General features: G+C 34.5%; 3 protein-coding genes across 5 annotated transcripts; 1 reads left to right on the top strand and 2 right to left on the bottom strand.

The window, feature by feature from the left end:
* The first annotated feature begins 483 nt into the window (after positions 1-483).
* On the top strand, positions 484-11621 carry LOC110811996 (purple acid phosphatase 15-like). The gene is made up of 8 exons (XM_088215409.1): positions 484-1008; positions 1651-1842; positions 3341-3674; positions 7024-7241; positions 7478-7668; positions 8165-8449; positions 8658-8774; positions 11441-11621. The coding sequence occupies exons 1-7, from the start codon at positions 663-665 to the stop codon at positions 8766-8768; spliced, it is 1677 nt and encodes a 558-aa protein (XP_088071535.1). The 5' UTR covers positions 484-662; the 3' UTR covers positions 8769-8774; positions 11441-11621.
* Positions 9399-11381, bottom strand: LOC110811997 (PLASMODESMATA CALLOSE-BINDING PROTEIN 2-like). The gene is made up of 3 exons (XM_022038632.2): positions 10912-11381; positions 10776-10809; positions 9399-9891 (listed from the first exon to the last, which is right to left on the bottom strand). The coding sequence occupies exons 1-3, from the start codon at positions 11213-11215 to the stop codon at positions 9654-9656; spliced, it is 576 nt and encodes a 191-aa protein (XP_021894324.1). The 5' UTR covers positions 11216-11381; the 3' UTR covers positions 9399-9653.
* A 1186-nt stretch (positions 11622-12807) lies between the features above and the next one.
* On the bottom strand, positions 12808-18213 carry UBP2 (ubiquitin-specific protease 2). Of its 3 annotated transcripts, XR_015817686.1 has the most exons (4): positions 18015-18213; positions 14777-17535; positions 13137-13487; positions 12808-12950 (listed from the first exon to the last, which is right to left on the bottom strand). XR_015817686.1 is itself a non-coding variant. In XM_088215407.1 (3 exons), the coding sequence occupies exons 2-3, from the start codon at positions 17527-17529 to the stop codon at positions 13271-13273; spliced, it is 2970 nt and encodes a 989-aa protein (XP_088071533.1). In that variant the 5' UTR covers positions 17530-17535; positions 18015-18213; the 3' UTR covers positions 13025-13270. The 3 variants fall into 3 exon arrangements, 2 of the variants coding, with proteins under 2 accessions (XP_088071533.1, XP_088071534.1); XM_088215407.1 differs by lacking the exon at positions 12808-12950 and having other exon boundaries at positions 13025-13487; XM_088215408.1 differs by lacking the exon at positions 12808-12950 and having other exon boundaries at positions 13025-13487; positions 18074-18209.
* Between the last annotated feature and the right edge of the window lie 5384 nt (positions 18214-23597).

Below are 23597 nucleotides of genomic sequence, written 5' to 3'. Positions count from 1 at the left end.
TTCTCCGTGAGCACCTGAATCAGAGATTAAGATCCAACATCGTCCTCAAAAAGAAAAAAGGGTAAAGAGAAGCAAGAAGAAGTAGAGTTTTTGTGTTAATTAATTAACTCTTCTTAATTAAAGTCTTACATAATTTTTAATGTAAAAGAACATTTTTATTTATTAATTAATATTAATTAGATTACATGGTCAAATCAACGGATATATGAGACTAACGGTACTGAATTTTGTTTAAGATGTCTTCAAGGGAAAAAAAAAAAAAAAAAAAAAAACTACAGAAATCAATTTAAATAATATAAAATTATACCAAGACAAATAATATATTTGAACTCTTGAAAACGAGTTTGAGTTTTTTAGATACTCATTTAACAAATTGCATGCATTTGTTGAAAAAAGAAAATTATTCTACTTCCCTAGTCATGGCTCTGTCTTCCTCACGAGAATTCTCAAGGCCAACCCAAACATTTCGTGCTTTGAAATATTTCAACATGAATCTTGATAAAAATTACAGTGGTAACTTCAAAATATGAGGAGAAAATTATCCAACCGCACTACTTTTTTGCTTTAAAAAGAATTACTGTAGTTTTCTCCTTTCCTATTTTTCAGTTTCCAGAAAGAAAATGCTTCTTTCGACCCCTACTCTCTAGAGTGCAGTACCTTACATGACTGCTCGTAGCCTTAGCTCCATAAAGTCTTCTCCTTTATCTCTATATGAGCAGGCGAAGCCAAACCCACAAATGGGTTTGCTTTTTTCAATTACTACGAACGCATTTTCTTGTTTGCTCCTTCTGAGTTGTGTAGCTTTTGTTCATGGTGTCATACCCACAACACTTGAAGGACCCTTCAAGCCGGTGACAGCTCCTTTTGACAATAGCCTTCATAGAAAGGGCATTGACTTGCCCCACACCGACCCTCGATTCCGAAGACCCGATTTGCCTTTCCGGCCTGAGCAGATTTCAGTATCGCTCTTCTCCGACTATGACTCTGTTTGGATTTCTTGGATAACAGGTCTATTTGCTTCTATCACCCGCATGTTTCCTTATTCCTTTGCTTATAAGTTTAGCATTTAGTTTCATTCTCGGTATGTAGAAAGCAACTAGGTGTCTTCGCTGTGTTTTCCAGAAAAAGAATTGTTCTGTAGAGTGGAGAAAGGGAAATTATGGTTTACCATGTTGTTTCTGGATGCGTTAAGGCTGATGATGGAGTCATCAAATTGTCAAAAAGGCATCTATGCTTGTAATTGTTCAATGAAGAAATGAGCATACTCCTCATCCCTTCACATTTATCTAACTTAATTTGAGTATTTTCAGTTCACAGACATGAAATTGTTGCATTGTGTAGTTAGCATTGATGGAACCATGTATGTCTTTTCTTTGTTATGGCTTAAAATTAATGTTGTTTAACATTATAAATTCGGTAACTGATTGAAGTGTGAAGGGAATGGTGTTAAGTGGAAACTCTTGAAGGGATCATAGAAATGAGAATATCTTAGAGTTCATTTATGTTGAAGAGATACTAATAAATAAATTATTCTCTGGTTTTTTAGAATTGTTTTTTTACAATCTTAGGATGTAATTTTTGAAATTTGTTTCTTTTGTTTTTCTTTTTTTAATTCAATCAATATTTCAATATTGTTGTTTGAATTTACAGGGGAATTTGAGATTGGTGATTACATACTACCATTAGATCCTGAATCTGTACAAAGTATTGTCCAATATGGATTTTTTAGAACAGGAATAACTTATGAAGAAATAGGTTATTCTCTTGTTTACAAACAACAATACCCTTATGAAGGCCTTAAAAAATATGCATCAGGAATCATACATCACGTTCAACTTACAGGTATAATCTACTTTAATTGTTAAGAATGATTTTTTTTTTTATTGATGTACTTGTTGACTATTATAACCATATAAATACAGGTTTTCTAGGACAAAAAAAGAAATTGACAATTAATTACAGATGTGTAATTTACCTTTATACCCTGATTTTCTTTCTCTTTAATACTCTGATTTATTTCCTCTTTAATACTATAATTTATTTTCTCTTTAATGTTTTGATTTACCTTCTTTTTGATACCTTGATTTACTTCCATCTTTAACAAATACATGTAAAGTAAGAATATTCTAACTTTACAATAGCTAAGATGTTTGCATGGTATTTTGCTCAGAGTCAGTATTTTATATCTAACAATTTTTTGAAAGTTACTTAGCTTAGTCCTTTTATTCATAATTTCCATGTACCTAGATGAAGATGCTTCCATCCAAATCCTGCTGAGACATTTATCAGATTATGGCACCTCCAATTACCTGAAGCTTTAGAGAGGAGGAGAGAGAGGGTTTTTCAAGTAATGAATTTTGTTTTTGAAATGAAAAGTATAACTATATATACAGGCACCAAGGGGATGCAGCCCAAAGCAAATTTACATTTTTGAGTAATGAAAAAAAATGTGCAAAACATAAAACATTTTACTTTATTTTAGTAATGGTAGCATCACAGAGGAAGTAATATCTTATTCTATTTGAATAGCTGGTAGAAAGGGGGACAAAGAAAAGCTTTGTGCTCGTATAAATTCGTCAACTGTTTACCATTTCATGGTTTTGTATCTGAGGAAGCAACCAATAGATTGTTGTAAATTCTGTTATCATTCTATCTTGCCTTTTCATGTCTGGACTACAATCTAGTATCAGCCCATTAAAGCAAAAGGTGGGAGAATATATCATAGAACAGAATTGCACCTGTTAGTCACATGGTTGAAAGCTCAGTATGCTTTCTGTTGGGTCTGGAAAGAAATTGCTGTCTACCTGATTGAGTGAAGGCAAGTAGCTTGACTCGTGATACTTTTCATTAACCCTTGACTAGGACCTGGTTCGCAGACACATTCTGTGTGGCTACTCGCTAAGAATTTAACGTACTTGAAATATAACTGTGCTTAACTTTTACCTTCTCAAAGAACTTGTCATCATTTATTACATATGGTAAGGAAAATAAAAGCATTCATTTTCTATTTGCAGTTTGGTTATAGTAGAAACACTTCTGGTCAACTACATACAAGGAACATTTGATACTACTTCACTTCTTTTTAAGTTGAATAGATTCAACTCTCAAGGTTATTGTTTGCAAATGGGTCCTGATCTCACATACTCATGTCCATAGTTAGCCTGAAGGATTATTCTGAAATAAATAATTGATACAGGTATAAAATAAATGATATCGAATTGTACTATTTGTTAAGTACAATGCACAATTTCAAATTTTCTCTTTTCTATTATTTGTTAAGTACAATGCACGATTTCAAGTTTGTATTATTCAAGTCTCACCATCAATTGATATTCTTTAGGACTGGAACCTGACACATTGTATCAATATCAATGCGGTGATCCTTCTATCCCAGCAATGAGTGATGTCCATTATTTCAGAACAATGCCAATGTCCACAACCACAGATTATCCCAGAAGAATTGCAGTGGTGGGAGACCTTGGTCTTTCTTACAATACAACATCAACTTTTGGCCACTTGATGAGCAACCATCCTGATCTTGTTCTTTTGGTAGGAGGTATAAGTTATGCCGATTTATATCTTACAAATGGAACTGGATTTGATTGTTCCTCTTGCTCACTTGGACAAAATGCAATACGTGAGACGTATCAGCCTCGCTGGGATTATTGGGGAAGGTTAGATTCCAAATCTTGAGATTTTTGTCTTTACAATGTACTACTGCTGCTTCACAGTTTGGTGTTTTTGGTGCTCTGAAGCGTAGTTGATAGATTGGTTTAGAAAATGATATATGGAAGTTGCATTTAGTATTAGTGGCCTATCCGAAGTGCCTAGAGACTGAGGCATAGTTAAGTTTCAAGTATTTTAGTAGAACCCTAGGACAGGGATTTAGTCATAGGACAACTGAGTTCGAAATCATTCAACTAGCTGGATGCTTATCTGCTGAACTTGTGCCTCTCCCTATGGTGGAACTTAGGGCTCATTTGAGGAAGAGGATATTCGACAGTTAATCTCAATCTAGTGTTTGACAATCCAAATGATTTTTTTTATAATATTGAGTACATATATATAGGAGGCAGTGCAACTAGTCCTCTACTAAATCACAATCAGCATTCTGATCTTTACCTACATAAATAGTTAGAAAACTTTATTACCTAATTTAATCCTAAGCCTGGTGTTACTTCGTAAAGAAGTTCATCTTAAAGTACGGATAGAGCTGAAAATTAGAAGAGGCTCATGCTGCTGTAGAAGTCTGTCTCAGCTTTTCATGGGTCCTACGATTTTATACCTCATCTACACACAGGTTAAGGTTAGCTTTAATGTATTTACCTCCTTGAAATGGTGCTTGTACTAAAGCACTAAAGCTGGATACTTAGGTGCAAAGGGTGGTTGGCGCATCCTCCTAAGAAGTCTTAGCTAGACCCTCCTAATGTACCAAACTTGTTATCTTCCTGATGCAAGTGTGTGGAATATCTTGTGGACTAGAGAAGTTCATCCTGGACATCCAATGGAACCATGGTACTTTTTCACATAGAGCATGGAAGGTTACATGAAACCAAGGGTGGAAGATTCAGCTCGTAGGCTACCCTTCCCATCTTTGCTTGTACTGGAAATGGACCTTATAGCGTGAGACTAGCTTCATAGGAGTTCTGTGGTGTATGAGAAGTTGTCTGCAAGAATGAAGATGGAGAAGTACCAGTTTAGCCACATCAAAAAGCTCACTGTTATCTTATGTGCATCATGGACATTTTCATGGTCATTTGTGCTCGCAAGAGGAGCTCTTAACTCTTGCTAGGGCCTGGTTATGATTGTTTAGTTTGTGATCCACAGTTTCCAACCTTGTATCCCTGGGCAGTGAGACAACAACTTTGTATCCCCTATCAGTTCTGGTCTTTGTCTTTCAGTCTTTTAAGGGTGTAAGTGGGTTGTGGGTGGCTCGTCAAAAAGGAGTTATGGGCATGGAGAGGCATCCACAACGATACATGCTACAACAAGTACTTAGGTTTTATTCTCTTCACTACCGTATGGGTCATTAAAAGGAAAGTAAAAAAGAACTTTTGAGGGTTTAGAATTGTCTCCTTATAGAATTAAGAATACTTGGTTCCGAAACTTAGATCTTTTGATAAAAGGTTATCGTCTTTATACCAGTGAAGACTTTAGGGACCTAATGGATATGTTGACATATTGTAAATGTTCTTATATATGGCTGAAGTCCCTTGTTGCTGGTTAATATTACATTCTTTTTCAGGAAAAAAAAAAGGACAGCAACCTCGGAGGGGAACAGCCATACATTACATCAAAGGGTGTAGTTTCAATAGAAGGATGAAAGCTAGTGCTTTAATAATATTTGGCCCCAGAGAGCCAATCCATGCAATATTGAGGGCGGTCACCTCACCTGTAAACCAATGAGGTGACATTTGTATTACTTGGTTAATCACCTCAGTTTAGCCATCTGTTTAAGAGTGGTAAGCTGAACTGAATTTAAAATTGGTACTGTAAAGAGAAAGGACTCCTTCTAAAGTATGCCCCTGAAAATTACACCATTATTGATGCCAATTGTCTCGGGAAGAGCACTAAGTTTAAATATGATTTAAAAGGTATGTGGAAGACACTCAGCCATATAGGGATGAGACATGGGAAAGAGTGTTTAGAAACACGATTCATTGCTACCAAGTGAATAGATTTACCATTAGGGAGTGAAGTACATAGGTATATCAGTTTAGATGATGTGCGGAACCAGTAGAGATTCAAGTAGTTTGGCTGGCTGCAATTTTTCAACTTTATGGTGCTGGCAGATGTGACTAGAATGCAGAAAATTTTAAATTGCATGTTTCTGGTGCCTCTGGGCCTTCCAGTGAAAAATCTTTGACAACCCTTTTGAGAGTCTTCTGATACCCTCATGCTCCATGCTGTATGTGGCAGATAAACAGGGAACTTATCTTTGTAAAAAATTGTGCTCCATGAAGTTCCTCCATTAGTTTTTTTATTACAGGAATAGGGAACTTATCTTTTACTGTCTTTATGTTTACCGCTCAATAAATCACAATCAATGTTCTGATCAATACCTGGATATTAGTCCCTCACCTATGTTTCTGTTGGTTGCTACTGTTTGCCCGTACACTTTGGCATTCCAGGCAGCTGGTTGTAGAGGTCCTTGGCAATGACTTGTATTTGGCAGCGAGCTCCTTCGTCATGCTTTTAACCCATGTGTATTCCTCTAGGCACATCTCCATGAAAATATGAAGCTGCTGTTGGAAAGATTTACAAAGTCTCCCCTGACAGCTGGCTCCAGTACCAAATTGGTAGAATGCTGTGATTGGATCTAGTCTCAGGACGACTATATACCAAATCATTCAATTAGATGGACATATGTTTATTAGATTTTTGCCCTTGTGGCTTGTTAGGGGCAGAGAACCCTTGATCTCCTTAAAGATTAATCTCAGTTAAGTTTTTTAATAGTTCAGATGATTTATTCATAGTATTTTGTACATACAGTAAATCACAATCAGCATTCTGATCATTACCTACATAAGTAATTCTAATTTAATTAAGTTATCTAATCCAAGGCCTAGTCTTTGTAAGAAGTTAATTTGAACATTGAAATATAATTTGAAAAATAAAAGGGTCTTATACTGCCGGAGAAATCTGAAGGTCAGAATGTAACTGGAAATGTGTTCCAGCATCAAATGTTAAAATGATGCAAGGACGAGTCATATTAGCTGATACATTTTGAGGCGTGGTGAATCACATCAATAGCATTGAATCACATCAATAGCATTCTATGTTCTTTATAAATTAAGTGGCTTCCATAACCATTGACAAATCTGAAAATCTGAACACAACTTGTTGAAAAATTGTATCTACTGATTTTTTTCTCAATATTTTGTTTTCGTGTAGACAATTAATAGATTAGGTAGTTTTCTTGATTTGCACTTTTTGGATTTGTAAATTTGGTTGACAGTTTCAGGCACCATGAGTAGCAGTGTTCATAAATGGGTCTGATATTTTGTGGTTATCCCTTGACAGGTTTATGCAGTCTCTAATCGCTAATGTTCCAATAATGGTGGCAGCAGGGGAACATGAGATAGAACAGCAAGCTGATAATCTGGCATTTGTTGCTTACAGTTCCCGTTTTGGGTTTCCGTATGAAGAAAGTAGTTCCTCATCCACATTGTACTATTCTTTCAACGCAGGGGGAATACATTTCGTGGTGCTTGGTGCTTATGTTCCTTATGACAAATCATGTAAACTCTATTTCAGCTTTTTGTTAGATTGTTTCCCATTAATTTCTTTCATGATCATTTTCATTTGTGGCATTGCTTTTGACTAACTTTTACTATTAGATAATGAATTAAAATCAAGAAGAATTAACTAAGACAAAACCACACGGAGACCAAAGTAACTTCTCCTTAACAACTATGATAATTTTTGTGTCACTGTAATCATATTTTTTCCTCTTTTGCTTTAACCTTGGTTGCAGCCGACCAATACAAGTGGCTGGAAATTGACCTGGCTAATGTCGACAGATCGATAACTCCATGGTTGGTTGCTGCTTGGTATCCTCCTTGGTACAGCACCTATAAAGCTCATTACAGAGAAGCAGAATGCATGAAAATGGAAATGGAAGAACTGCTATACAGTTATGGTGTTGACATAGTCTTCAATGGACATGTAAGAGTACCTTGGAATGTCAGTCTGGTCAATTATCCCAATCCGTTCTCTTTGATCTTCCGAATTAATTTAATTAGTAGACTTGGGTGTCAAAGTAAAACATAAACATTACACTTTTAAGGACAGCTTAACTATGAATAAGACGAATTTCTGTTTAAATTCCTTCCTTAGATGTTGCCAGTATTCTCTTTTTCCTCATCAATGGCAAACATTATCTTTGCAAATAAAAGTTTTGGTAATACAGTGGCCTCCGGACGGTTCGTATTCAAGTGAAACGTTCATTTGTTATATATGAATGAAGGTTTTGAAAAGGTACTTGACATTATAAATGTTACATTGTGAAATATGATAGATATACCTCAAACAAAAGAAGTTTTTGGTTACATGTTAATTACTGATCCATCTGCTGTTAATAGAAAGGCGCATGGATAATTTGGTACTTTTAGTTTATTACATGAGTTACAAAAAGTTTTATTCATTTGGCAACAACTAACAGGTTCATGCATATGAAAGATCAAACCGAGTGTACAACTACTCTTTGGATCCATGCGGCCCTGTTTATATCACAGTTGGTGATGGTGGAAGTCAAGAAATGGTTGCAATTGAGCATGCTGATGAGCCTGGTAACTGTCCAGATCCTTCTGCTACAACTGATAACTACATTGGTGGCTTCTGTGCCTTCAATTTTACATCTGGTCCAGCTGCTGGTCAGTTTTGCTGGGCTGAACAGCCTGATTATAGTGCATACAGAGAAAGTAGCTTCGGATTCGGGATACTGGAAGTATGTACAACTCTCCATCTCTCACACATACACACATCTTTTCTTGCCTTGAATGAAACTGTCTGAAACTAAACTTGATGATGCTAAGCCTTGCTTTTTCAACTGCCAAAATGGTCAGCCACTAGCTGCCAAATTGTCATCTTCATATTTAAAGACAGAATTTTCTTTGAAAACTGAAACAGCCTGTTTCTGTTATTGTGGTTTCCAGGTGAAAAATGAGACGCATGCTCTGTGGACTTGGCATCGTAATCAAAACTCCTACCTTATTGCTGGCGATATTATTTACATAGTAAGGCAACCTGATGAATGCGGAGTCTAATCAGAGGTAAGTCTAATTGAACTTTGAGAAATTGTTAATGAAACAGTTAAATTTGAAGTTGGACCACGATGGCTTGAACATGAAGACTAACTTCTTTGATAGTATAAACTTACGAATGTACTAAAACCAAGTGCAAAGAAAAGGAAATTAGGTCTACTAAACATGCTTATGAAGTTGTTGCAAGTGAAAAGCTTGTGTTTGATATCCTAAATTCAGATAGAGATCTTTGTAAAATAGAGGTTAGGGTTGATGACAATTCATGGGAATTGCCTCCTTTCATGTCCAAATTTCCCTTTGCTTCTTCTTCCACCTTTGTTCATTATTGTTCATTTAAAGAATGTAAAACTAACGCTTAGTCCCTTGACCCTTGAAGGAAGAGAGTCTCTTATTTCCATTATAAAGAATATTATTCCCTAGGCTAACTGTTTTCTGAGTACAAGATTCAGGCATAGAGAGAAATCATAAGATGTTTCAATAGCACAAATGAGTTATAAACTCTATAAATACAATTTACTTCATCTTAATCACAATTATGGTCTTTTAACTCATTGTAACTCTTTAAGTATGTAATCATTCCTTTACTGGGTATCAAGCAATTTATCCAGTAAAATTAATGCAAACAGAAAAGAATTATATCACGAGGATCAATCTACATTCCTTAATGGAAATTACATATGGCAGCTTTTCTACCCCATAAGAACATCAAAACATGTCCAAACCTGCATGAAATAAATTGAACCATGAATTTCACCACTGATAACTAACATACGCATGGCGGCATCCTAAACAAGACAACAACCTAAACAACTTCCTCTAAGAGAAAAGGCTTAAACTTCCATGAAAACTGTTACAAGCCTCTTCATTCCCACACTAGAACAACACAGATCAAAATGTAAATGAGAGAAGAAAAATGAAAAGAGGCATTAGGCTTGTTTTGACCAAAAAGTTTGAAGAGGCTTGTGAATTGTCTGTTGTGGGTATTGGTGGAGCCATCATCCCTGGATTGAATCCATTACCAGCATTGCCATCAAGGGGTGTAACAGTGGTGGGCATTGTTGGGACATTAGGGTTGTTTGTGCTTGTTGGTGTTGAAGATGTGGTGGTGGGTAACCCACCTGCTGTGCTGAAAAATTACAGTGCAAATGCTTGTTACAACTTACAAATGAAAGAAAATATATGCGTGTATACATACCTTTGATTATTATAAATAAGTTAACATGATATTTGTGAAAACTGAACCCAGATGTTTAAATGTGCTTTTTCTTTTTTTAAGGAAAATGTACAGCAGAAAATTTATTTGATCTTGATGGGACCTGATCAGATAAGTGCATCTGAAAAACTATGCAACCTCAATCAGACAAAAATCCAAAACGGCATCGTTTCCGGACATCATAGCGGTTGTAAATGTACTAGCCGTTGAACCGTTTTGAAGTAGAGGGTAACTGTAAAAATTTACTAGTCCAGTTTTAACGCTGTGAAAAAATGATTGACGGAAACAACACGGCTAAGTCCAAACAAAGTTAGCAACCCAAGATGTTGAAAAGATCAAAGAGCCTGATCTGACAAGACAAAACTGAGAGTACTACCTGGGAAATGGACGGTAATGGATTTAAGAACATGGACACGTGGCAGAATCTAACGGTAGATATCAAAATGGGTAGTATGGTACAGTGTCCCACACCAATTCTTGTTCTATTTATTACACCTGACTATAAAAATACAAAAACTATTCCTCAAAAACGAAAAGAAAAAAAGAAATGAAAGTGAAGCACTGAAACTGGTCCAAATACGTGAAGATGAAGAAGATCAAATCTAAACGAACCCTTTACCTATTATCAATAAAATAAATAAATAAAACCCTTTACCCCTGTGATTAATCAATTAATCATTCAACGTTTTTGCATTATATTCACAATAAAATATGTCAAAAATTTTAATCAAGAAAACACAAGTATCCAATCCAAGAAACAAGAAAGAAGAGGAAGAGAAGAGTTTGATTTAACATACCTTAAAGAAGATGGATACACACAAGATCCATAACCTGCAAAACAGAATCCGCCAACTCAAGAACAAGAAAAAAGTAAGGAAGAAAAGCAAGGAGGAAAAAAAAAAGAAAGAGAAGAAGAGAAAAGAGAGCTAGTACTGGGATCAGTTTTGGCAATGTTAGCAGCTCCTGCGAAGTCACAGGAACCAGGAGCCATGGCCTTGCGCTGAAAGTAACTGTTGAAAGCATATGAAGCATGAGCTTGAATGGTGTTGGGCAAATAGCAGAGACCATCGGAGAGGATAGGAGTGCAGTCTGCTCCGGCGCTGCATGCGTAGTCAAGTGCTGTTTGCAGTGCCTGGTTGCTAGCATCGCTTCTTGCTACGCACCAGTTTGATGCTTCTGCTACGTTCAAAATAAAGAAGAAGAAGAAGAATGGCAGCTTTAATAATGGAGCTGCCATGGAGGAGGAGAGAGTTAATAGTGAGTTTTTATTTTTTGGGTTTGATTGGTAAAGGAGGAGAGAGGAGGATCGTCGGGAGTGGTGGCTTGGTTTCTTTTTCTTTTTGCTGCTTTTTTTCCTATTTAATTCTTTTGCTTTTCCATTTTTGTCTAATTCTTGAACGCTTTATATTTTGGATTTGTAAATCTATTTATATACATATATATGTGTGTTTTTGGATGGCAGGTTTTAAAGAAAAATTATGTGGGATTTAGTTGTACGTGGGAGCATCTATAAGCCCAATAGTTCTTTGCATGTTAATATCTTAAAATACATTGGCAAATTTTGTATTTGTGTAAAAATATAAATGCACTCTTAAATATATATTTCATCATTCAAAATTTATTAATTATCAATTAATTATAAATTATTTGTTGCTTGTTATTAGTTAGTTTATTAGTGGCTATATATACATCAAGATACAATATTTCAAATTAAAATTTAATATTTCACGAACGTATTTAAATTGATTGTTATTTTGTCCGAAATCAACTTTTGATAGGATAAATTGTACTTCTTTCTACTCGTATCCACTAATCAACTAATATATATTTTTACTCCGTCTCGAGAGAGAGAGTATTAGTTAGATTAATTATCAATTAGTTATTACAAATTAATTGTTGGTTATTAAATTAATTTATTTATTATTAATCAGTTTTCATTAGTAAGTTGCTTGGCAATGATGTATATATAAAGATATATTATGTACAGATTAATTCAATTAATGAGAATTATGCCTTTTTCCCTCAGTAATAGTTAATTAATTATATATAATTTTATAAAATAGTCAAGAAATTTATTCTAATACTATAAACTAATAAATAAAGAATTCTTGCTTTTCAAAATAAATTAGGTAAATATTATTATATCTTATAATTAAATAGAAATAATGATTTAAATATCCAAATTATAATTATTATTGTTCTTCAAAATAAATCTCAATCGACTTAAATTATGCAGATTATACTTATAAAAATAGGGGGATAAAAATGCATATAAATTATAATTATAATTGGCAATTACTAGTTACATGTGGGTAGATGTATGTATTTTTCTAATTATTTTCCCAAAAAAGCAAAACAACTTCTGTGAAGCTAATTATAGTAAAATCTAATGACTCAAGAACAAAAATAATGAATTGCTCTACTTATTTTGTAGCAACATTTTAAAGTAGACAAATATGAACTCTAACATATTTTTATTAAAGTAGAAATAGTTGCTTATAAAAAGATTATAATGGCGTAGCTGGTTTCTTTATTGAGTGATTTTTATTCCAATTGCTTTACTTTGGGATATCAAAAGTTTTTCTGGGTGCTTCCAGGTCCACAGAATCACCCTTCATAGAGATTTCTCAAACCTCTGAATTTTGGTACTTTCCTTCTCTTGGAAGCCATGATTCAATTAACTTAGTTTAAGTTAGTAAAAGAAAAAGAGAGAGAAAGAGAGAGAGAGAGAGAGAGATTTGTATATTCAATCTAAGGATTTTCAAGCAAAGAAGTACGATAATTGGGAGGCACCATAGAAACATCCTGTAATCGGAACTTTTAACTTCATATACTAAGTTGAAAATAAATTCATCGTGTTCAGGTTCAGGTTCATGTTCATCCAGAAAAGGGGATTGAAAATCCTATCAAACAACTTGGATTGGCAAATTTTCTGATAGATACTTATCTGCCAAAGATGTATAAGTCATCATCTAATGAAATGAACACAGGGAAAAAATCAGTAATTTTAACTTTCTAAATATCACAGGCAATGGATTCCCAAAACTGAGAAACAGATTTTCTGATGATATAATCTAATGGGTATGTTACATCTCAGAATATCATATGTCAAAAAAGAATGGGTATCGAAACAATGGTAAAGATTGTTGTACACTCACCTCAGCTTCTTTTGTTTTTCCTTTTCTCTTTTTCCTCTGCCTCGTCTTTTTGGGGAGCTCACTTCACCCCCCAACTGTAATAAATATCAAATGTATGAAAAAAGAAAAAAAGAAAAAAAAAAAAAATATCCACCTCAAACTTTCTCGTAGAATAAGATGTATGCCTCACAGCGAAGAACTTCCTCGAGAGAAGCTTGACGCACATAGGCATCACTGACATGATACCATACAGCAACTCCATCATCTAGTTTCTCTCCTCTCACATACGCAACATAGTGGCCACCTCTCATGGTTCCCAAGTGCTCCACCACCCCAACAAGACGATAAGCATATTTCTCCATGTCCACGCACCTGTAAATGGTTTCAAGTGAATATATTTAATTGATTATAGACTACATTTAAATTAGAACATATTAGAGTTTCTACGGGTACCAAGTATAATCTATTTAATAAATACAATGAGGCACAAGATTTAAGACATTGAAGTAATTCAAATAAAAATAATAATTGCCTACTTGCATTGAACAGGACATGAATCACAACACGGGTTTAAATGCAAGAGAAAATCAAGAGAAAAATGAGCCTCGCGTCCTTGCGGATTAGGATTTACAAATGCAATCTCAAAATTATTGGTTTACAATCTATGGAGTGCTTCAGATAAGTGAAACTACATATGATAAAATGATGAAAGTTCATGTATCCAGCTTGCAAGTTTAAACTTGAAATGTTCTAACACCAGGACTACAAAAAGTTGAAGTGGACACAGAAATTCTGCATCTCCACGGCTTGGAGAGTTAAGTCAGGCTATCATATTCTTTTGGCAGCAATCAATTAAACCCACTGCCCCATCCACTTCCTCCCTTCCTAATAATTCACAAAAGATGGATATAAATTTAATGAATATATACCTAATCTGAGAAAATCCTAGATGAAGCAACAAAGAAAGACCAGTCTCTCTCCAAATTTTCCTAGGCTGACCAAGCACAGTTAGATAAGCAAGCAACAAACAACCCATATTCCAAAAATACATAATCAAACATACAAACACAGATGTTTTGTTTTCGTCAAGATGCTAACATTTTGAAGCTATCTTCAGTAATAACCTGCAGTAAACAGTTCAGCAAAAGCATTTTTAAATTGTGAGTTTGGGACCAACCTGAACTAAAAGAATCCTCTTCCTGACTGCATAACATCTAGTAAAACATTATATGCTCAAACAAAATGACTGGTAGCAAGCATAAACTCATGTTCCTCTGGAAAAAATCCTCTTAAAAACATCCATAACTTCATGTCAATAGACCAGCCTATAACCAAGGGACCTCCCTCAGGACCTAGACAGACTAGAGCAGCAAGATATGGGCTCCCTTGGCCATGTTACAGCTAATAAGGTAATTTTTCCACTATGTATGGCAGATATGATTAAAAAAATTTGGATAATATGAAAGCTGCATTGACTCTAATGGTTCTTATTACAACATCTTATAGTATATTCTCAATCAAGAGACTAGCAGTTATCATAAGCTCAAGAGCAATGTAGAAGCTTTATTAAGTTTATGGAACTAAGAGCATCCATGTGACGAAAAACAATGAGTCTTTGCATCTAATAATTCAATATAGACTTATAGAGTAATGAAGGGTACCTAGGATCCATATAAGGAAGAAGGTCTATCATTTCTCTGAAATTGACATGGCCATTCAATTTACTTAAGCGACCACGAGCATCTTGGCTGAACCTTTTCAGATGAATAGTCAAAACAGGCGGGGCCTTGTTAATGAGGACCCTCTTAGTTGCGTCCCTCTTCACCTTCACATTTTTCAAACTTATTTCCTCATCCTCACTATCCTCTGATCCGTAGTTTTCATCCAAAAGTGGAGAATTGCTCTGATGAGTTTTATGAGTAGGTTTTCCACTATCAATAAAAGGGTCATCAACACCACAAGAATGACTGGCACTCTCCGGGAAACCTGAAGAATGTGAATGCTCGGGAGCATATTGGATTTCGCCTTTCTTTTGCTTGCATGTTGAATATACTGGATTATGCTCACCTGTTTGGCCATTATCAAGATTGATGCAAGTTTGATCTGAGAAAGCAATCTTCCCATTGTTTGACACTGAGTTTCCACTATCAATAATGATATCTCCATTACAACGACTTCCCACTTCAGAAGGAGAGCACACTTCAGTGTCTAATTGCCCGGGATCAATTTTGCTCCGAGTCTCACCTCCACTGGTTAAATTTTTCAATGCCCTTTTAACTTTCTTTTCTTCTAACCTTTGATGTTGAAGGCTCTTTGAACAGTTCTCGCAAATCCAAGCATTATCATTAGTGAGAAGTTCTGGCTTTATGAAATGACCCAAGCAACTATCTACAGATACTGGAGAATCTGAGTTATCAACTTCCTCTGGATCAGATTCACTGCTGTTACTTGCAGTAAAACCAGTTCCTGCAACTTCAGGTCCTAAAGATGGCCCAGTTATGGGCCCTTCAGCAATCTCTGGCTCATTAAACAAGTCCCCAAAGCCATCAAAATCCGATGCATCTTGTCCACAGCCCACAGCTGATGAGGAGGCCTCGTCGTCTCCTGCCATCACCTGTATGATAGCAGAACTTTCTTCTTTGTATGGAAGCAACAAAACTTCAGAATCTTGAACCTGTAAAGGGAGATCCTCTTTCCTGAGATTACCAGAAGAAGAACTACTTTTCAAATGTGGCTCTCCACCAACCAAAGAAACCTCGCTGCTCTCCGTTAAGACATCATTCACAGCCATATCTTTGCTGCTAGAATCGTGCATAACATAAATGTCATTATTCGTTGAAGTCGAGTCATTCTCATCTGACATAGTTCCTGGTTCAAGGTAATCCAACCATGTAAAGTCATCAATTGGAGCAGCCTTTTGCTGTGTTGTATCACGGAGTGCTTGATCATTGTTTGAAACTGGGACAACAGAGGAATTCTGTGAAACTGGATCACTTACATTAGGTTCAATAATTGAGCCTATAGAACCTGATTCAGCAGAATCATCTGCAGAAGAAACCTTTGCAGTAAGAGGTTCAGTTGAATGTCCTTGATCCGGAGATCCACTGCTGGCTGATGGGTTTGAAATAGTTTTGCCTGGTGCATCTTTTTTATGCTTTGACTGAATCTTTCCACTACTTTTAGGCGGCAACTTTGTTTTCTTTGCTCGGGCAACAGTTTGAGCCTTTTTAGTCAGCGGTTTCTTTGTTGGAACAGACAGTGAGAGATCCAAAAACGGCTCATACACTGTTGAGGAGTGGCCACATTCAACACAACAAACAGTACTGGAAATCTGACCGCCAAATACAGCATCCACAAAAGTGGAATCTCCATTGGAGGAATTCAAATTTGTGTCAGAAGCACCAGATTTTTTCCTCAAGCCCAACTCCTCAGCACTCAAGCCATCAAGCAAGCAGCGAAGCAATTCATGACTGTCATGTTGCTGATATCCCCTGAACTGAGGAGCCTTAGAACAGATGGACCCGAAAAAGGATCTTGGATTTATCACATTCTTCAAACCTGCCTCTGGTTTTGTTTCAGAAAAGAGCTTCTTCAATGAAATACTAAGAGGTCCAGCAGACATGTCCTCATTCAAGAAGAATTTCCTTAATCGATCCAAAGCGAAAAGATTTTGCATGACTGAATTAAAAAAGCACGTGTTCCCAAGATTAACTAGGCCTCTTGCCACATAACCACCTCCTCCAGTAACACTGCCTGACACAGTGCCTTCTAATTTGACCTCACTTGTAACACTACCACCACCGAACCAAACTTCCTCAACATCAACTGACGACCTTTCTATTGACCGTGCCTTGATTAATTTTGCAACACCTGCTAACGTGTCTTCCTTTTCACTGTTTTCCTCTGTTTTCTCAACTGGAAGGAGTAAATTGCATGGGAAGCACCAACATAATTGAGGATTTTCCCACTGAATCACTAAATGATGCCTAGTTAATCTAACATGCCGAACCACATGGCTTTGAGCCCCTGTTGGCAATCCAACCCCTCCACAAGCATAATGCCCACATTGTAAACAAACCCAGATAGCTTTTGACTCAGACTTCGAATCCAGTGAAGCACTTCCTTTCTTCTTACCTTGTTTACTCTTTCCTTTACTCCCTCTCCTTTCGTTGCCGCCTTCTCTACAATCTTCACACCTAATAGGCTCTGAAGACCCAATTTTAATTGACAACTTTTCCAAATCAACTTCTTTTTGGAGATGGACACATGGTTTTCTCTCGTTGACTACTTCAACTACATCCTGAACAGTCCCATCACTTACACTAGGTTGTTGTCTAGAATTTTTGGGAGAATGAGCAACAACCCTCTTCTCCTTAGGAGGTGCTCGAGTCCTCTTCTTAACTTTTTTCCCCATTATTTCCTAAGACAAATTCAAAATAACCACAAACACCGTGAATTCCCTAATACAGAAAAAAAAATACCAACAGCATAATAACTAAGATAATCAAACAAGTATGAAGGACAATCTAAACGTACTAACTAACTATATTCACATAAATATGTCACTAAGCTTAAAACATAATGAAAGGGCAATGATTTTTAAACAATGGCAAAAAGGTGACACTTGATTGTATTACATAGAACCCAGCAACCGTTCACAATGACAAACAAGGATATCGAATCAAATCAAAACCCAGTCTGCTAATTCACATAGATTTTATCAATAAAGCCAAATAACCTATTACAGATTCAGGTTTCTGACGACAACCCAGACGATGATTTGGATTGAAAAGTGCAAAAAGAAGCTGCTTGCAACCGTTTAAGTCAAGAGCAAATGGGGGGAAGAAACAACACATTCAAACGAAAATCAGTAACAAGCATTCCAAAAACATAGACTACCTCAAAATCTGAGGAGATACCGGAACGATTGAAGAATATTGAGAAGAGGGTTTACATACGATGCAGGGCAGATTGGGAGGTGTAAGATTAGGATCTAAGTTGCTGGGTGGCTGCTGGGGTTTTGGCGCACCCTCAAGGCCTCAACTTTCTGCTGTCTAATGAGGCAGAGCCCGGAGGGGAAGAGGGAGTGATAGGTGCAGCTAGATATATGTTATATATGCATAAGCAAAAGGTGAAAAGCTGCGGTAACTGGGTTAGAGATATGGTGGTTAAAAATATATATATAAACTTGATGTTTATTTGATTTTATTTTTTTTTTCCTTTAAAAAATCAACAGTTTAATTTTTTCAATATTTATTTGCAAAAAAAAATTAATAGTAAAGCCCTAAATAAAATTCTTTTCTCTTTAAAATTAACAAGGCTTAAGCCTGTTAAATTAAGCTTATTAGGTAGTGAAATTAATTTTTAAAAATAAAACTTACTTAATATAGTTATAAGAATGTGAGTTGAATTACAAACATGAGATGGTCACAATCAATAAATAAATATAGTCATAAAAAAAATCAGCACAAAATTCTTTTAATTGAATTTTGAAAATTACTTTTTATTTGAGATAAAGACAAAAGTAAAAACAGATATTTAAATTTATACCCTACAAGTTAAGCTTTTAACCCTTTTTATAATAGAAGATTACAATGGCATGAAGCTTAGTTCCAACTTATTCTATTAAATTCTTAAGTAACAATTACTTAATTTAATAAAGTTAATCATAATAATATACAAATTAAGTATAATTAAATTAACTTCACTCATGTAACATTAAGTTTGGCGCATAAATAATATGTTTGAGTAAGATAAATAAATTAGGTAGAATTTAAGTACATTATCATATATAAAATTCTTAATTTACCATATATTCGGAATAAATAATTAGATAAGCAAATGAGTAATATAGCACAAAGACTATATTACACATTTCTTAATTGATATTAATAATTGATGGTTATAATAATATCATTAGTCATAATAGTACAAATGACAATTATTGCAGTTGTGATGATGACAACAGTAATAATAATAATAATTGACGACAACGACAGTAATATACTGACGACTACAATAGCAACAATAACTTTAATGACAATAAGATTAAAGACGTTAAAGATGATAATAATTTGAGTAACTGGAGTAATAGTGTCAACATCAAAGATGACGACAGTTACGAGGTTAGATAATGTTAGCAATAATATCAGTTGTAGCAATAATATGAAAAAGAATGTGGCAATAATAATTGTTAGCAGCAAAAATAGTCAATGAAGTATTTGTGATTAAAACAAGGTTTATAAGAATAGTGCCAAGAGTGTGAAGATACTGAGATAATAAAATTATAACAACATATATGGTAATAGTGATGATAGTGAGTCACGATAGCAATAAATGCAGTAGCCAACAGTAACAATAACCACCGATATAATGGTGACAATAGACACGATGATGGTGGTAGGGACAACAATAGTAGTAGTAACACAAATAATGATTATAATATTTGTGTTAATGGATAGATGTGGAAGAAACATATATATATATAAGAGTTTTTTTTGGTATATTTTGAGTACTACCTTGATGATAGTGATGAAAGGTGAATGACATTACGTATAATTTACTTCCAAATATTAAATACAATAGAGTTAAGAGTTCTATTAGATTCTTGACTTACTCTACTCAATATATCAAATGTAACATAATTTTATAATTATAAATTTATTGTAGTGATTGGATGTTGAAAAAAAAAATTTGTATGTATGTATATATGTGTATATAACAATAATTATAGACGGGAAAGGGTGTAGTTGGGGAGAGGAAGAGGAAACGGTGTCATTTGGAGAAGAGAAGGAGAAAACGGCGTCGTTTGGAGAAAAGGAGGAAGAAGCGGCGTCGTTTGGAGGAAATGTTGTCGTTTGGTGAAAAGGATGAGGAAACGATGTCGTTTAAAGAAGAGGAGAAGGAAACGACGTCGTTTGGAGAAAAGGGAGTGGACGGTTGGAATGAGGTGAGATGGACGGGCAGGATGAGAGGCAGGTAGGGTATAAATAGGAGAAGGGAAAGAAAAAAAAAGAAAAAAAAACAAGAGGAAAGAAAACAGAGAAGAGAGGTCGGGAGAAGAGAAGGTTCGAGAGAGAAAGAGAGGAGCGGGGAGGAACAAGAAGAGAGAGAGAATGAGAAAGAGGACGGTGACGGTGCGAGCAACAGAAGGAAGAAAGATGGAGATGGGAGGTACCGTAAATCTTAAGTTTCATGTGTAGGTTTAGTGTAGATTTGAAATTGTGACAGTAGGTTGAGGAATCTAGGGTTCGATTGGGATATAGAGCAGAAAACTATGATTCAGGGAATAGCCAAGTGGAGATGATAGGTGGAAGCATGGAAGTGTGAAGGATGTACACGGAGGAGGCCGCGGGAGGTGAGAGAATGAAGAAGTCGGTGAGTGAGGGAGGTCTGTGAGAGAGAGGAAATTTTGTGTGAGTATGAGTGGAGGTACATAGAGGAGGCCGTAGGAGGAGAGAGTGAATGAGGAGTTCGGTGAGTGAGTGAGGTCCGTAAGAGAGAGAAGATTTTGTGTGAGTATGAGTGAAGATATATGGAGTCTGTAGAAGAAGAGAGAAGGAGGAATTTGGTGAATGAGTGAGGTCCGTGAGAGAGAGGAAATTTCGTGATTGTGAGTGGGGGTACTTAGAGTAGGCGGCGGGAGGAGAGAGAATGAGGAGTTTGGTGAGTGAATGTGATTCGTGTGAGAGAAGAAATGTTGTGTGGTTGTGAGTAGAGGTAGGCATGGAAGGCTGGAGTGTGTGTATACTAGAAATTAGGGAGTAGGAAAGGGAGGCCTGTAGAGCGGGGGTGTGAGAGATCGGGATAAAGGTGTATTGGTGTAGATGTGTGGTATACAGGTGTGAGTTGTATATAGGTTGGTATAGCTGCTGTAAATTTAGTAGTTGGTAAATGAACATTACTGGTATGTGTGTGTGTTAAATGTTAGTGTGTGTCATATGAGGAGACGCGTGTAGGTTTTGTATACAGGTTAAAAGTATAGGAGGGCCTCAGGACAATGTTGTGGAGTAAGAACAGGGTGATATTATTCTTGAGTTGTTAGCATTGGGGGGACACCGATATTGGTTGTCTAGAAGGAGTAAGTTGATCGCCGATAATGGTGACAGTAGGGAGACTCCGATGGGCAAGGGATTGGGTCGCCGATATTAGTGACGGGAGAAAATAGTATATGTGTGTGTGTGTGGCCTGTTAGGGGTCGATAGATAGAAGGTTTATTGATGGTCACCGATATTGGTGACGGGTGAGAACATTTGTACGGTTCGGGGTGATGTCGGGGGACGGTCACACTTAATATACGTAATATTTAAACACCGAGGGGTAAGTATTAGTCCTATGTAATTCTAGGGTGGTAAGAAGCTATGGCTTAGGTTACGGAGATAGAATACATATAAAAATACTAGGTTTCATATTATCGCATATGATACTTGTAATTTAATTTTTATTGTACTAAGTTATATGTACTCACCTTTTATTATTCACTGATGAAGTAGGGATGGAGTCGGGATCAGAGTTGCTGGTTTCCGAGCCTAGCGTATAGAGCAACAGTGCAAGGATTTTTATTGACTGAATTGAGTGTGTAAAAGTTAGTGGTAGTATAGATAGTGTGTCTACTGGGAGTGTATGAGGTTGTATTTCACTGTGATGTTACATATATGGTTGCAGGTTTATCTTTGACTTTGAATAATAGATTGTGGTAGTGTTTCTATGTGTGCGACTGATTTGGAATGAAATTTTTGTATTTGGTCATAAAAATATTTTAGACTACGCCGTTAAGAGGAAAAAAAAACAGAACGTTACATTTATACTCTCACATATAAGTGAATATATTAAAAAAATATTTCATTTGAATTGGATATAAAATTAATTCCAAACTATGTTGTTATATCATTTAAATTTTTATTTTGTTATATATTTACATATTATTTTTCAAATATGAAATGTTGATAGATAATATAAAATGAAGTTTGTAAATATTTTTTTTTTCTATTTGTACATTTTAAATATGATAATTTTATTTCATAAATCTGAACATATAATATAAAACTAATATTTTTAAAACATATAAAACTAAGTTTTTAGATATTATGTTTGATATAAAAAGGAGTTTCTTAATCTTAGTTCTGATTATACAGACAGCTCATAATATATATAATATACAATTCTTATAATATGCATAATACACAAAAGATTTCTAAAAATAAATATGTGTAGGTACATGTAGACTACAATTTATATATATATATATATGTATAAATATATACCCGTAGACGCGCGCGCGCGCGTGTGTATTTGTTGTTTATACATATATTCGTATATTGGTATAATTTTTAAAATATTTATATATGTATAAATGAATAATAATTGTTATAAACTTTTAAAATACATCATAACAATGTAATAGAAAAATATAAAGAAATAAAGAGTATAAGAAAGTATATAAGAAATCTTTTTTTTTTTTTTTTAAAATTCATAATATAATATAATAAATGTATTTTATATCAAATTAAATGTTATTAACAAGATATATTATTGCATTAATATAAAGTACTTTAAGACCAAATAAAAAACTATATTTGTTCACATCGAGTAATCCATCCATATATAAGTACTTAATGGATGTATTTTATATATATATATATAATTGTTTTAAAATATTTTCTATATATATATATATCAATTGATGAATATAAATTCTAATTGTTAAATATTCAATTTATAAACCAAAATAATATATATTTTTTTTAACATCTTCTATTTCAAATTCTTTCCCTACTTTGGGAAACTCATCAAGAATTTCCAAAGCAAAATTATTGGTAAAGCCATAATATATGGAAGTAAATTGGAAAAAAGAAAACAAAATATGTGATATTACCTACCTAATTGTAAGTGTAAAGAAGGTTATGCATATATGTATATGTATATATATCACATAAATGCATTTATATTTATTATATGTATAAATATTGTTTCAATTGTATTTATACATACATTTATATGTCCTTTTAAAAATTTATTATATGTATAAATAATATATAATATATAATTTTTTCGTTATCTACATATGAATTTAACTTGAAATTTAAAGTTAACGTGGAATCATGATTATGAAATAAATTTAATTATTCATTTCAAAGTCAATTAGACCACGTCTTGGTTACATGGATTGTTATAATTTGGCACCTATATATATATATATATGATATGATTAGCTATATTACTTTTTCCTTTTAAATAAAAAAATTGAAAAATTAATTTAAAATTTTAAGTTATTTTAATTAAAAAAATTTAATCATTATAAAATATTTTTTAATTTAAAGATGTAATAAAATTGTTTAAATTTAATTTAATTTGACAACCGTAAAAAATATGATTTAATTTTTTTTTTAAATAATAATAATACTTTCACACCTACATGCATATTATATTAATTAATGTACATATATGTATATAATTAACATAGATGTAGATTCATTTGTACAA

This window comes from Carica papaya, chromosome 3, assembly GCF_054855325.1.
Source record: "Carica papaya isolate Zhongbai chromosome 3, ASM5485532v1, whole genome shotgun sequence".
Lineage (NCBI taxonomy): Eukaryota > Viridiplantae > Streptophyta > Magnoliopsida > Brassicales > Caricaceae > Carica > Carica papaya.
The sequence above is the reverse complement of the archived record's forward strand: the minus strand, read 5'-3'. Positions and strand labels throughout refer to the sequence as shown.